This window comes from Camponotus floridanus, unplaced genomic scaffold (genome assembly GCF_003227725.1).
Source record: "Camponotus floridanus strain SB8 unplaced genomic scaffold, Cflo_v7.5 scaffold262, whole genome shotgun sequence".
Lineage (NCBI taxonomy): Eukaryota > Metazoa > Arthropoda > Insecta > Hymenoptera > Formicidae > Camponotus > Camponotus floridanus.
The window spans coordinates 81,904-95,400 of record NW_020229395.1 but is presented as its reverse complement, the minus strand read 5'-3'; the positions used below and the strand labels follow the sequence as shown (position 1 = coordinate 95,400).

Here is a 13,497-nt window from a genome sequence, read left to right as displayed (position 1 = left end):
TAATTATTTTGTATATGTAATGAATCTATTAACTATCTTTTCTTCATCATATGCAATGCATTTAGTTAATGTTTAATTATTATTTTAAAAAATCAGAGAATTAATATAAAAAAAATCTAATTTGAATAATTCCAAATTCTAACGATTCCTCTTTTATCAGGTTTCTCAATAGTTCTTTTACAGTCATCCTTTATCGTACAGATTGATGTAGAATTCCATTGAATCCCATTGAATCCCATATTGGATCACAATTCTTCAGATGATTCTTCATGAGTAAAAGCGTGCACTTTTTCTTTACGAGAAAATGATTTAGAGAGTAAAACGAATGATGAATTAATAACATACTTCCGACTACTGTTCTGCTGGATTTCTTTAACGCGATGGTATTTTATTAAAATTATAAACACGGGATTACAATACATCGTGTAACGCGTAATACTTGCTTAGAAACGTCGTTGAATCAAGGCCTCTTTGATTCAAAACTCTTTACCATCCACTTTTTTAGCTACGTGTGTGCGAGCCAGTTTGTGCTACGGCATTTTTTTTTCGTGTACGTTCTTACATACATGCATATTACTATATTTTCATAATCGTAGGACGCATTCTCGATTGAGCGCGAGACGTGGAGTCGAGTCATATCAACATCGAGTCATATAAATCTCATAATGTGACGTGCACGCTCCACGATTTAGACTTTTACCCGTCGAAGAAATCAAATTCCATACTGATTCGCTCGAAGTTACGGCATGAAGACAGGAACGACTTTTCGTACGTGCTTTTTAATGGCCGAGTCACATCGACATTTCGTGCCAGTAGAAAGATATTGGTAATATAAATCGTCGTCCCCCATGAAACGATGCGTTTTACTATGTGTATTACATTGGTTTTCATCGTCGAGGGACTTATGCGTTTATTTATTTATTTAGAGACAGATTTAGAGAACTCTACCGGTTCGTGGATATATCAAAAATTTCACGAGAAATGAGTTCTTTTTTGACGGAATCACTTTGTAAAAAAAAAAAAAAAAGAAAAGAGAGAATTTCGAGAGAATTTCTGTTTGAAAGGATCGTTCCTCGTCATTCATGAAAACGATCGCTACTTGAGTCTTGCTAGGCAGTAGTATTAGATGGAGGCGCGCTTAAATTAATTTCGAACTTTCGATATGTTAGAGTAAATTTTAACATGTCTTTAATATTGCAATCGCGCGCTTAACACATCGAGGAGCTTGGCGTATGCACAGTTTCGCTTCTGATGCACGCTACGTTATTCGCTAGTACGTTACTTGCTTTTGGATTCCATGTCTTTATAGTATATAATATGTCATATACTCGAACAGTTTTTCGTATTCGGGTAGAAAGAGACTTATAAAACTTTATGAATAAATAATATAACTGCGGCAGTATTCGTGTAGATAGACGATGTCTTATATAGGTAGTGAATTATTCACGGAGCAATTCATGAGACTGGCGAAAGATATCTTAACGCGACCGGCGTAGGAATTTTTAAACTTTGTGACACGAAGTCTATGTATATGAGTTTGCAAAAATGTACAAAAATACCACAATTAACACGTTAGAAAACGTTAGAATCGCGATTGCAATAAATTCTAATTTAACGGCCATTTTTATATAAAATTATGCAATATACAAGCCATTGTTCAAAACAGTGGTGTAAGCAATTTTTCTCCTCACATTGAAATAGACAAGAAAAGTTTACGAAGATATAAAATTCAATTGCTTTATCGCGATCACTCGCGATATTTTTCTTAAAAGAGAAGTAATATATCTAGAATTTTTTTATTTCTCTCTAATTTTTACGTCTCAAACTTTTATTTTTGTCGACTTATACCACTATTCCGTCCAATGGCTCACTATAAACTCGCTTCTCAATCAACTTTTCTCGAGTTTACTTATTACTCGAGTTTGGACCACGTATCTTTTTTCGAACGATTAATGATCTAGAAGTTATATGCTGGACAGCGTTAAGATATCGACGTCAAGGAAGATCGCATCGAAAGATCGCGATCCATCTTCGCTGATGGTTTCGAGGATACGTATATGCGAACGTGAGTTCACGCGAGAGATTTATTTCCGATTGTTGATACGCTTACTTCTATCACAGCATACAGACGTACGTTTAAACGCGCTTTACCATACAGTGTCTATAATAGGCTAACGCATGAAGATCGCGTCCATTGTTCGCTTAATCGTCTCGTTTGCTTAATTCTTGTTGCATTCGCAATAGAATTACGGCGTACACGCTCTTCTTCGGCATTCAATTAGTTACACATGGATATCTACGTTCGAGCCACGCGCATCGATACCAAACCTATTAGATTAATGCGAGTGAACTATCTACGTATCTCATGCTGTCTCTCATAAATCACCTATAAAGTTTAGATAGTTGAAAACCGCGGATCAGGGGATAATATAAAAAAAATGATCACTGAATTGATGTGGAACAGAATTACAGTGAGACGAATGACTAAATCATTGCATAAATAAATGACATAATATAATGGGCATTAATATATTGCATAATAATGCAATATAATGTATGACTAATTAGCTAAATAATGCATTAATAGATAACACGCAAAGACTATTTGTGATAATGATTAAGATTATAAAGGGCATTTTTCGATAAAGGGTCCATTTAAATTTAAATAAATTCTTTATAATATTCATTAGAACCAATAATGTGGTTCTGAGGATGTCACGTTGACTATTAGATTTGCGAATGTACGTGAAATTTTAATTAAATCCTGACGTTATTATAATTTAATAATCATCTTTTAGTAATAAAAAACAATTTTATGCAGTTACCTTAATACGAATCACTGTAACATATTCAAGTGATTAATTTGACAAATGATGAGCTAATTTCATCAACGGATGGATAAAATCTAGATAATTGCAAAAGATCCGAGTATAACGGATTTTCTCGTCTTCTCTCAAGAAATTGCAAGAAATCGCAGACCTCAAGAAATTAGTGTTAACGATAAGCACGAGTGTCGTCTCAGGACGTATGCAATCAGGAGCAATCAGGAATACAATTGAATATTTCTCAATCTTTTCTCAATATACACTCAGTTTAATGCCGCGAATATATCACTCGCGTATCGCACAACTTTTAGCATCCTATCTTTTCTCATCAATTCGCATGAAAACTATCTGTGAAGAGCTTCTCTCGCGTTTTAGCGCTCGCATTTTCGTCCTTCTCTCTCTTCATCTTGTTATTTTTATCGTCATAGTCGCGTCATAGACGTTATGTTTACGACGTTCATCCAATAACCGACCGAAAGTGCACTCAACGAAAACAGCATATCCTACGTCTTTTAGAAGCATTGTATATGTGCGTATATAAACGCCAATTTCGCTGCTCTTCGTCCACTCGCGCGTACCTTGTTACTCTTAAATCGTGTATATCTAAACCTACCATGATACTGCGGTGTTATTGTAAATGCCATATATACGAGCGTACGAGAGGTGCGTGTACATCTTCCTCTCATCGACTCGTTAGAATTATAGGCGTCTTGCAATCCATTCTTGCGCGATAAGCGGATTGTCATCCATCCTGATTTAATGAGTCGACCGTAATCTGCTTATTCAAAGTAGACTAATCGTTATAAGATTAGATTGAAGGAACAGAGAATTCGATGATGGAACCATCTTCGCCACCAATTGAATGCTTCATCTCGTGCGCTCGCTTCTATGTGCTTTGGATATATTCTACGGGATTTCGTACGATTACTGCAAGAGTATGTATATGTATGTGTGTGTATGCACGTGCGCGTGTAATGTGTGTGCTTTTGGGATGGGAGTGTCTGGCTGCCGTACACTCCGGTCCGTTACTTCAGGGGTAGCGGAAACAGGTAAAGGAAGGGAGGGGGCCAGAGCGAGGTAGGCATTTAAAAATCATGACTATTCACACGGTGGTCTCGATATTGGCAATGGCGTATTGTCAACAAATACTGTCCTTCCCATAATTCTCCAGGTACATCTCCTGGGGCGTGGCTAGGTTGTAGCGTCCACTCAATCGGCTTCCGGTCAAGCCGTTATTGTGGTGGGTGTGATTTACGTGGAGATGATTGACGTTCAGGGCGACATTTTTCTTCTTCTTGCGCGCCTTGTGCCGATAGAGGCAGTACTTCAGGCAACCGGTGGCCAGTAAGAGGATCAGAAATATACCCAGAGCACCGGCACCCACCGCGACGTACAGCAGCGTAACCCCGAAACGATAGGAGCAATTAGCCTCTTCCTCGTCAAAGCCCGAAGGACAATGGCGGACGCCGTCGCACCACAGAACCGAGCTGATGCACGCTTGAATCTCTGGACATCTGAAAGAGATGAAATATTTCCGATTACATTTTGATTTTATCTTATACTTATTTATATTTATTTTATACTTAGTTTATACTTATTTTACTTAGAATAAGTAAATGTTTAAAAAATTTCTAAATTCTCTACTTTACTTGGATATTTACAAATTCTACATAATGGAAAAAATCGCAACAAACCTGTAAGGGCAATCTTCTTCGGGTAATATGGCGAATGCGTTAGGGCCTAGATTGGATGTGGTTGGTGAACGTTTGGAGATCGCGATCCACGTGACGGCGTGGAAACCGGGTTCCCGCTGGAGAAACTCCACAACGAAGCTGCGGGAATGCTGTGCCATTGCCACGCTCGCGTTCACGGCGCTATAGTTCCAGCCGCCTGAGAAGAAGTCGACTGTCCTGGCTGTGTCGACGCCACCCTCTGGACAGATTACGCTGCGTTCTTTCGTATTTGCAGCTGAATAGACGATGATTCTATTCAAGGTCATACAATCTTCGACGTTATCCTGGGTGATGCTATAGCCAGCAGTTCTCAAATACAAGAAGTTGATGCGCGCGTCTTCGGGTTCGATCAGCCACGGTTCATTCACGCATTGCATCGCCGTGAGATCTTCCATGTTCGTCAAGGTCTCCTCTACCGCGGCCACGCCGGGGATCACCTGCAGTAGAGGACTTCTAATTGAGATCTCGCCGCTGGTGCCGCGCAATCGTCGTTCTTCGAGTCTCGTCGAACATCCATGCTCATTCGAGTCGGCGCTCACGGGAACAAAACGATATTCTCCCTCGAAAAAGAAATCTCGGTAATCCTGGGTAACGTTCATGAGCGTGACAGTGAACCTGACCTCCACCATGTTCGATGTCAGAGTTCGCACGATGATTCTCTCGCTCATGTTCGAGCAAAAACAATCGCGAACCTGTAAATAAAGAATTAATATTGTTGAGTAAATAAAGACCTAGCTCTCATCTTTGGCAGACTTTTAAATATACAGAAGAGAGAAGCCGTCATACGTACAAGTTCGACTCCTTGCCAAGGATATTCTGCGACAACTAGATTCGCCATGCCAAACTTTTTAACATCTGCCATGCGCCGATTGCACGTCCATCGGTTCACCAACTGGTCTATGTCGGATGTGCAGTCCTTACCGCCGAAGGATGCCTTGACGAAAGTCAACTCTATCCTGTGATCGGGCTCGGCCTCAAATTTATATACGCAGCTCAGATTCTGAGCCCCGCCACGACCGTAGAAGAAAACGCTCTTTGGTGATGCGAATTTGCCGGTATTAGACAAGGAAGAAGAGGAGGAAGATGACGATAGGGATGATGTGGAAGACGTGGATGAGGTCGACGACGTTGAGGTGAACACGTGGTTGCACGAAATGGCTTCGTGCACGAACTCGTAACGTAGCACGAAACTTATCGGATAGAGCGCACTACCCTGGCGCAATATATGTTCCAGGGTGAGATCGCGGCCGGTCGACACGTAACTCTCTGCGAGACTGCACGGTCGCGTGTGACGGCTACTGTTGCGCAGCAAACTGTGGTCGCACAACCGCGGTATGTCGTCCTTACAGAACTGTCCCATCAGTGTAACATTCTGCAACGATTATTACGCAATGGCATCAGGATGGAATACCGAGTGCTTAATTGACTTGATAAAAATTCAGACATCTTAATGGTCTTGTATAACATAACATAAATATTAATATAAACAATTCTATATAACAATAAAAATTTCTTTAATAAATCGTTAATTATATCCGTCCAATATCTTTAGATTTCATAGAAGAAATATTATCGATTATACAATAAATTCTTTTTTACGAGATTTTTATAAAAGCACAGGACGCTCTCCTTTAATTTTCTGTTTATATCTGTACATATTACTTTAGTAACAAAGTTATTTTAGTATGAAACTTAATATGAAATTTATTTTAGCACGAAATGAAAAAGTTATCAAATAATAAACTTTGTTGATTCAGTTTGTACGTACTTTTCGACTAGAAGCGAGTTTGTCCATAGTGATATCACCATCCCATATCAGAAGCTTTGCGTTGCAATCAGCAGTAGTATCGATATTTGCAGCCGCTTCCACGGTGGCGGCATAATATTTAACGAACGATAACCAAACGATCTCATTAAGCTTTCCTTGGAAGTGATAACGACAGGTAGTATTTGGCGGTAAAGAATGTTTCGGATTTTCCAGAATGCCCGATGAGTTCTCGTCGCCGGATATATAAAAATCGCAGTTCTCGTTTTCCTTCACAAAACTTCGAGATTTTTCATCGACAAAGATCACCTGTACACGCATGAAAATATGACATATAATTTATAAACAAGATATCGAGAGACAAATATTTTTCGGATATATATTTAATATTTTTACTTTTATTTAGATTTGATTTAACTAAGTTTACCCTTTATTAGTTTTTATAAAAGTCGTAATGTTTATATTTGATAACAAATTTCTAGCACGGTGTATATACGACATTTTTGTAAAATGTTACAGTATAATGTTACAGCATCCAGAGAATTACCTGAACCTCGAGTTCAAATCCCGGCAGGAAAGACAATGGAACTGGATGAAACGGATTGTCGTACGGGGATGTATGAAACTCCAACAACATCGTATTGTGACTACTGACGATGTCGGGTACCGCGTCTCCTCCGCACAATCTTACGAGCACACGATCTGAGGTTGAACCTCCGTCATATACCGTTAAGTAGTCTTGCACGACGTTACACTGATCCCACACCCTTGAAAAGCATGCAAATTTTAGTTGGAAAATTTACTCCGTTTCACTCGCATTCGTTTCGCTCTCTCGTTCATGTTTTCTTTTGATTTTTATAAAAAGTTTCTTTTATGGAGAAAGAATGCTCGCGGAAAACATATGTTAATTTAATACTTATTAAACATGTGGACAACTTACCTAAGCACTCGTTGACTTCTGTCGTACTTGACGACCTGGTCCTTAATGTGTATCTTGTGACTGTTTCGTTGACTAACGGCGAGTAAAGCTCGATGGCCCACTGGCGCGCGGTTTTGCTCCACCCGATAGTAGCAAGTGACATTCCTGGGGTAAACTCCGGGATAATTCGGTGACTGTAGTCGGCAAGCTCTAGTATCGCATTTGGTGAGGACACGATCGCAATACGTGCCGTTCACCAGCTCGCCGCGCCATGTGGACATACTGCTGTTTCCGTATCTGAGATGTGCTTCGCTTCTTCTCAGGAACTTGTACGACAGCTTGAAGTCGAAGTTGTAGCCGATTCCCTGAGACAGAAAAATTGCCCAAAACTATGTCACAACCGTAACACGACCGTAACGCGTTTCCTTTTTATTCTCAAATACCTTCCCATCGTCGATCAAATTTTTATAAATAGATGGACATTCCTTAATAATGATTGTAAGTGAGTAAGAATTTATTCTAATAAATTTCAAAATTCGATAGCGAGAAAACAAATGATGTATCTCTCTTACAATTTTTTCGAAAATAAAAAGTAATTTTACAGATATTATTTTATCCAAAATTACAATTTTTCGATCTGGGGCATAATTTCGGTAAAAGAATCTCGCGCACGTTTCATATTGTTAAATTGCGCGAAATCAGAACGCGCATTCCCGTGAGCTAACGCAATTTCTTACCTGTTCTGATAAACGTAGTAAATATAAAGTCAGATTGATGGAAGGAGTTTCGCTGTAATAGACGGTGTAGCCCCACGCGCTGCCGCACCATTGTCCTCCTGTCGCAGGACGACCTTCCTCGCGAATAGTCATAAAACCATCTGGACATCCTTCCGACGTAAAAGATAGAAAGCGGCCAACCGTGAAGGTATCAAAAGTTAACTGTAACACGAGGGCATTATTCTAAAAGTTATGAGTAGGCGAATATCCGCGTTCCACAACTGGCTAACGGTTTTTGTTGCAGAAATAAAATTACAGATATCAAAAGTTGGAACCACAAGTTGAAAAGTCATTGACTTTCGCGTGGTTATAATAGAAAAAATATTTCGTTAATTATCTCGTAATGTTAAAATTTGAATTGTAGTAAAAATAAAATAAAATATGAACAAAATATTTCAGCAATTTAAAAATAATTACTGCCGTAATGTAAAAAAATACATTAAAGGACTATTATATTAATTTCTGCAAATTTTCTATAATATAAAAGTTGTATGTTATTTTTGCATAGCATATATACTAACTCAATTTTGCTTTATAATTTAATGCATTATAATTTTGTTTTATAATTTAATACATTATAATTTTGTAATATTTAATATTTCCTATAATTCAGCAGAAAAAGATCTAAATGATTTTAGTGTAATTTTAGACATTCTCACGTCTTTTTTACACTTTCGTCCGATCTTTTTTACACTTCTGTCATCTCCGGATTGATTTATCGCGATAAATAAAAGTTGCCCTAGACTCCCCACTGTATTCCGCTAATAACATAAATATCGATTCTATTATTTGCGGGGAGATATAATAATCGATGTGTCAATTTCAATCGGAATCAAAAATGCACTCGGTAACTTTGATTCACGAGATCAAGGATTTGTAGAGTAAGCGTATTCCGTGATGGCGGAATGTTTACTCAGCGAGCGCGAGAGCCTGATTTAATTTCGCCAATAAACGCGATAAGAATCGTAAAAGCCAAGGATATAAATTATTATCCGGGCTCCGACGCGGCGCGGCGGCGCGGCCCGGCTGTCTGCTCCATAACAGACTCCCACGCCGGTCGCGGGGCCACCACCCCAGTCAGCATTATTTTCTACAACTACATCATTTCTATGTCCGACCTGGACTAGATCCCCAAGATCGGATCCAGCGGCAGTAAAGTTGAGATGACACAGGAATGGCAGTCGATCCTCCCTAGGTCGGCGTATCTCCACCCTGTAGGTCCGACCGACGTCACCGTACAACGTCCGATTGCAAGCTGGAATGTTTTTGATATGCAATAATTATACGTGCAAATATGTGCATATAAATAGCGTATAATTCTTCGTCCTGTATTAATAACGAAGCGTGAAATAATATCCGAGAAAATTTCAACTACGCGCACGAGAGAAATGCTTCGTACATCAAAACGTATAATGTCCGATACAAATGAAAATGTTCTCGCTATAATCGTGTGGAAAAGATATATCGTGGAGAATATCAATATAACATGTCATATAATGGCGCTTAATATATATGGTGAAACGAAATATTATTTACAGCAAAATATTAACTCCTCCAACTACTTTCATTTGTACATCAAGTCGTACAGAGTCCGGTAGCAAGCTGAAATGTTTTTATTACGCAATTATTATGCGCGAAAAATAAATCCTGGAGTGTAATTATTCCAGATTATAAAAACGCGGCGCATGATAAAATATTATTTTGTAAAAAGGTATATCAACTCTTGAAATAAATCTCTCTTGCGGAATGTAATCTGTACGCACACAGCCAGAGATTTATATACACGTTAATTACACAAAAATATACATTGCTACTTTTAAATATATATTTTTCACTTAAAGTTCGTCAATCAGATTTATTTTCAGCAATATGTACTTAAGAAATTAATAACGGCTCGAAATACACCAGCGTAAACACATTTAAGTGTTAATTAATCAAAATCTTTCTATACTTTGTTTATTTTCTTATTTTATAACTGCTGTCCTAAGTGTAAATAATTATTCTTGATAATTAGCTGTATATTTTAACGTGTAATTTAAAATTCCACAAAGGAATTGGATCACGACTGGATGCTATAATAAATACTATTACTGTTCTATTGAGACGTATCATGCATATATTATTGAAATTAAAAATTTAAAACGAAAATGTGATATTTGTATAACATAATTATATTTGAGCCTCGCAAATCGATTAAATTTCATATGCAGTGGTAATTAGTATTATATCAATAACAAGCGGTTAATTTATTTATCTCGTTATAAATTATTGAATAAAAATTATTTGACGGTACATGTTATAACAAAAGCCACATATCAAAATGAACACTAATAACATATGTTTCATTAATAAAATTTTATAACGCGATATAGTTTTGATTTTTACACGAATGGAGCTAAAATGATAATGCAGTTAAATAATTACTGGCTCAAAACATTATCCGCTCGGATGAGCGAAAACTTTCCTGGTTTAATATATATGCAGTAATTCGTAATATTATGAATATATGAAGTAAATACGTATTCACTTGCTCGTTTACAATAATTATTTTTCTGCTTAATTTTATAGACACATCGGTTATAGACACATGCATCGGTTTTTACGATAATACTTTTTACTTATACATTTCTACGTATTTAATTGTTCATTCGATAATAATTTATTATATTCGATAGAGATATTCCGACGTAAAATTGATAAACAATTGTTTTTATCCTTAAAGATGTAAAGCTGATGATGTGAAATTCACTTTGAATTGCGATTACTCCGATCATTCAACAGTAATAGTGTATAAATTCGAATTTAATGCGAGAATCAAATCGCAATAAAATACTAAATTTTGTTTTCAGGAAGGGAAATGATCGCTTGGAAGTAGCCATTCATTATTATCTTTGGCAGATCTCGACGTATATCGATTCTCTCCGAGGAAAACTCGCCTCGTTTAAAACTTATCTCCGTTCGCCCGCGGATTCGATACTCACGAGTGCAGTATCTCGGCTCGTCGGACTTGTCGTCGCAGTCATTCTCGCCGTCGCAGTACTTGTCCTGCGCGACGCAATGTCCGCTGGTGCCGCATTGGAACTCGGACGGTCGGCAGGACGACTCGCCGTTGCCGCCAGCGGGCTCCGACGTCGGGCTGGACGTCGACGAGCTCGACGACGACGAGGACTCGGGTGACGTCGCGCCGGAATAGACCGCGTATCCGCTCGGGTATCCGGAGTAATCCGACGACGAGATACCGAGAGAGTGGTAACTAGCCGAGCCAGCCTCGATCGAGGCCGCAATCGCGGCTGCGATCAGCAGCAACCGCCGACACACCAACATGCCCCCTCACCCTGGAAACAAGATTATAAATTGCGTTAGTAAAAACTTTTATATATCAAGTACGTGAAATATTACAAATATATATGTATGTAGTATTCTAACTTCGTCTCGTCTCGCAATCATGAGATTCAGCACAACATATGAGAGTTTGTATTCGCTATAGGATTACCTTTTTTCGTAAAAGATATTTAAATATAATTTTATTATTATTATTTATTTTGTTTTTGTTGAAAAAATATTAGATAAATTTAAGCAAATTTTACGATCATCCTGATTATATATATATATATAAATTAATGTTAAATGAAATGAATAAAATATATATCTCTTGTGACAAACTCATTTTAAATAGCATGTAAAATTCTTAATTGAATTTTCGAGTTTTATTAGAGATTTTAGGTCGTCTAAAATGAGTTTAGTCTCATCGATAAATAATTGTGTTAGAAATAATATATGTGGAATCGATATATAATATATATCTTACTACTTCATCCAATACTGTTCTGTATCAGACATCTACGGCTTCTGATAGTAATGGTAGTTTTATAAGTCTTTATCTGCACACAAAGTTCACAGACAATAGAGTTCTAAGGGCTCTACAAATTGTCAATAAGTGGCATGGAACTATCTGATTCTATCAAGAAGGAGAAAGTCCTGTTTAATCTTTATATTAGGAAAGAAAGTGATTCACGTATAAATAAAATAATATATTTTTAGTCATTTGTTGCATTGATATTTTGAGGGCATAAGAAGAAGAAACGGTATAATTCAGAATCTTGAAAAAGTAAATTGATATTGCAGAAAGACCTAAGGAAAGTCTTGGCAAGACTTTGGATATATTCATTGGTCGAGGATATATTCTTAAAAAGAACCGAATAAATAGTCGTAATATTTCACGACTTGCAGGTGTTGCTTCAGCTCGTTTCGCGTAACGCTTTTTAGCGACAGCTCTTTTACACACAGCAAAGCCCTCCTCTTTTGTGGTTACATTTTTCTTCCACCGTGTGTATTCTCTTCTTGTTGCTTCAATTTAACGTATATAGTTTTGGTGAGATAATTATTTTGATAAAAGTGGAATAATATTTTTTTCCCTATTGTTCTTAAACATTAAATATATTTCAGCTTTTTAAATCATTTTACAAAAATAATTATCGCCAGATTTGTATTATTTTGAATGTTTCATATAGATGTGAGAAAAATATCATTCTTTCGACATTTTTCTAGAATTTTTCTGATTTTTAATATATTCGGCTCGACGATCAATGAGTCGCCCGATTGCGTGAAAATAAAACGTTCCTCGCTTTACCTCGATCCACTCGTTCTTTCTCTATATCACAGAGGCTGCGGAGAGGGCTGTGGGACGTGAATCATCAACAACATTGGTTTGTCCGATTTAAAGTCTTCCCTTCTTGTGCTCTCCATCTCTCTTACAACTGGATCCTTCATTTTTCATGATACTTTATCCATTCCACTAAAGTCCTTTCTTTCCCAGTGTCGTAAACGATCACTCAAATACGACTCGAGAATTTCTTACATCAAGATGTTCCAACTTGACATTTTCTTTTACGTTAAATAAAAAATATCAAGACTTTAATAAAATTTACACGACAAGCATATTGATAAAGGAAAGATATATAGATAAAGCAATAAAATAAGCTTCGGGAAAATGCGTTGCGAAAATCTTGTGCTCTTTAATTGAACATAAGTAGATTCCGTTCATCTCGATGTGCGACAAAGTTCCAAAACATAAAATGAATATCCCAGCTTTAACTCGTTAAGACACTAAATACAACTCGGTCGGAGATTCCCGCAGAGTGTTTAGAGAGAAGCGGATTATGCTAATTCTATTCAGAAAACTAACTCCTCTTACGTAATGGACTCACCAATGTTCGCTGAACAAATACCAGGGATCTATTAATTCGTACATTTCATTCCGCACGGATCGATATTGCGCGAGTATTCACAACAAAGTTCACCGTTCTTATCCGAGCGAAGCTCGCTAACACCAAACGCACGTTTACAAAGTAAATGCAACGCCGCCGCCGCGACACTTGCGTCATTCCGCCTTTTAACCCCGCGTTGTACATGCCTCTCCGCAAAACCCATCGGTTGTCACATGAATAATATCCATGCTAATGTAACGTCGTCACGAATG

The 13,497-nt window shown here is 37.6% G+C and overlaps 1 protein-coding gene across 2 annotated transcripts in view; it reads right to left on the bottom strand.

Moving 5' to 3' along the window:
* Nucleotides 1-506: 506 nt before the first annotated feature.
* Nucleotides 507-13,497, bottom strand: part of LOC105256420 — a 70,727-nt gene continuing 57,736 nt past the window's right edge. For both annotated transcript variants that reach the window (XM_025409415.1, XM_011266302.3), the window contains 9 exons: nt 11,000-11,353; nt 9,137-9,273; nt 7,980-8,180; nt 7,264-7,607; nt 6,871-7,090; nt 6,327-6,632; nt 5,349-5,930; nt 4,520-5,250; nt 507-4,339 (listed from right to left, as the gene is read on the bottom strand). In XM_025409415.1, the coding sequence (XP_025265200.1) occupies nt 3,964-4,339; nt 4,520-5,250; nt 5,349-5,930; nt 6,327-6,632; nt 6,871-7,090; nt 7,264-7,607; nt 7,980-8,180; nt 9,137-9,273; nt 11,000-11,342 (3,240 nt within the window). In that variant the 5' untranslated portion in view covers nt 11,343-11,353 and the 3' untranslated portion in view covers nt 507-3,963. The remainder of the gene's footprint in view (nt 4,340-4,519; nt 5,251-5,348; nt 5,931-6,326; nt 6,633-6,870; nt 7,091-7,263; nt 7,608-7,979; nt 8,181-9,136; nt 9,274-10,999; nt 11,354-13,497) is intronic.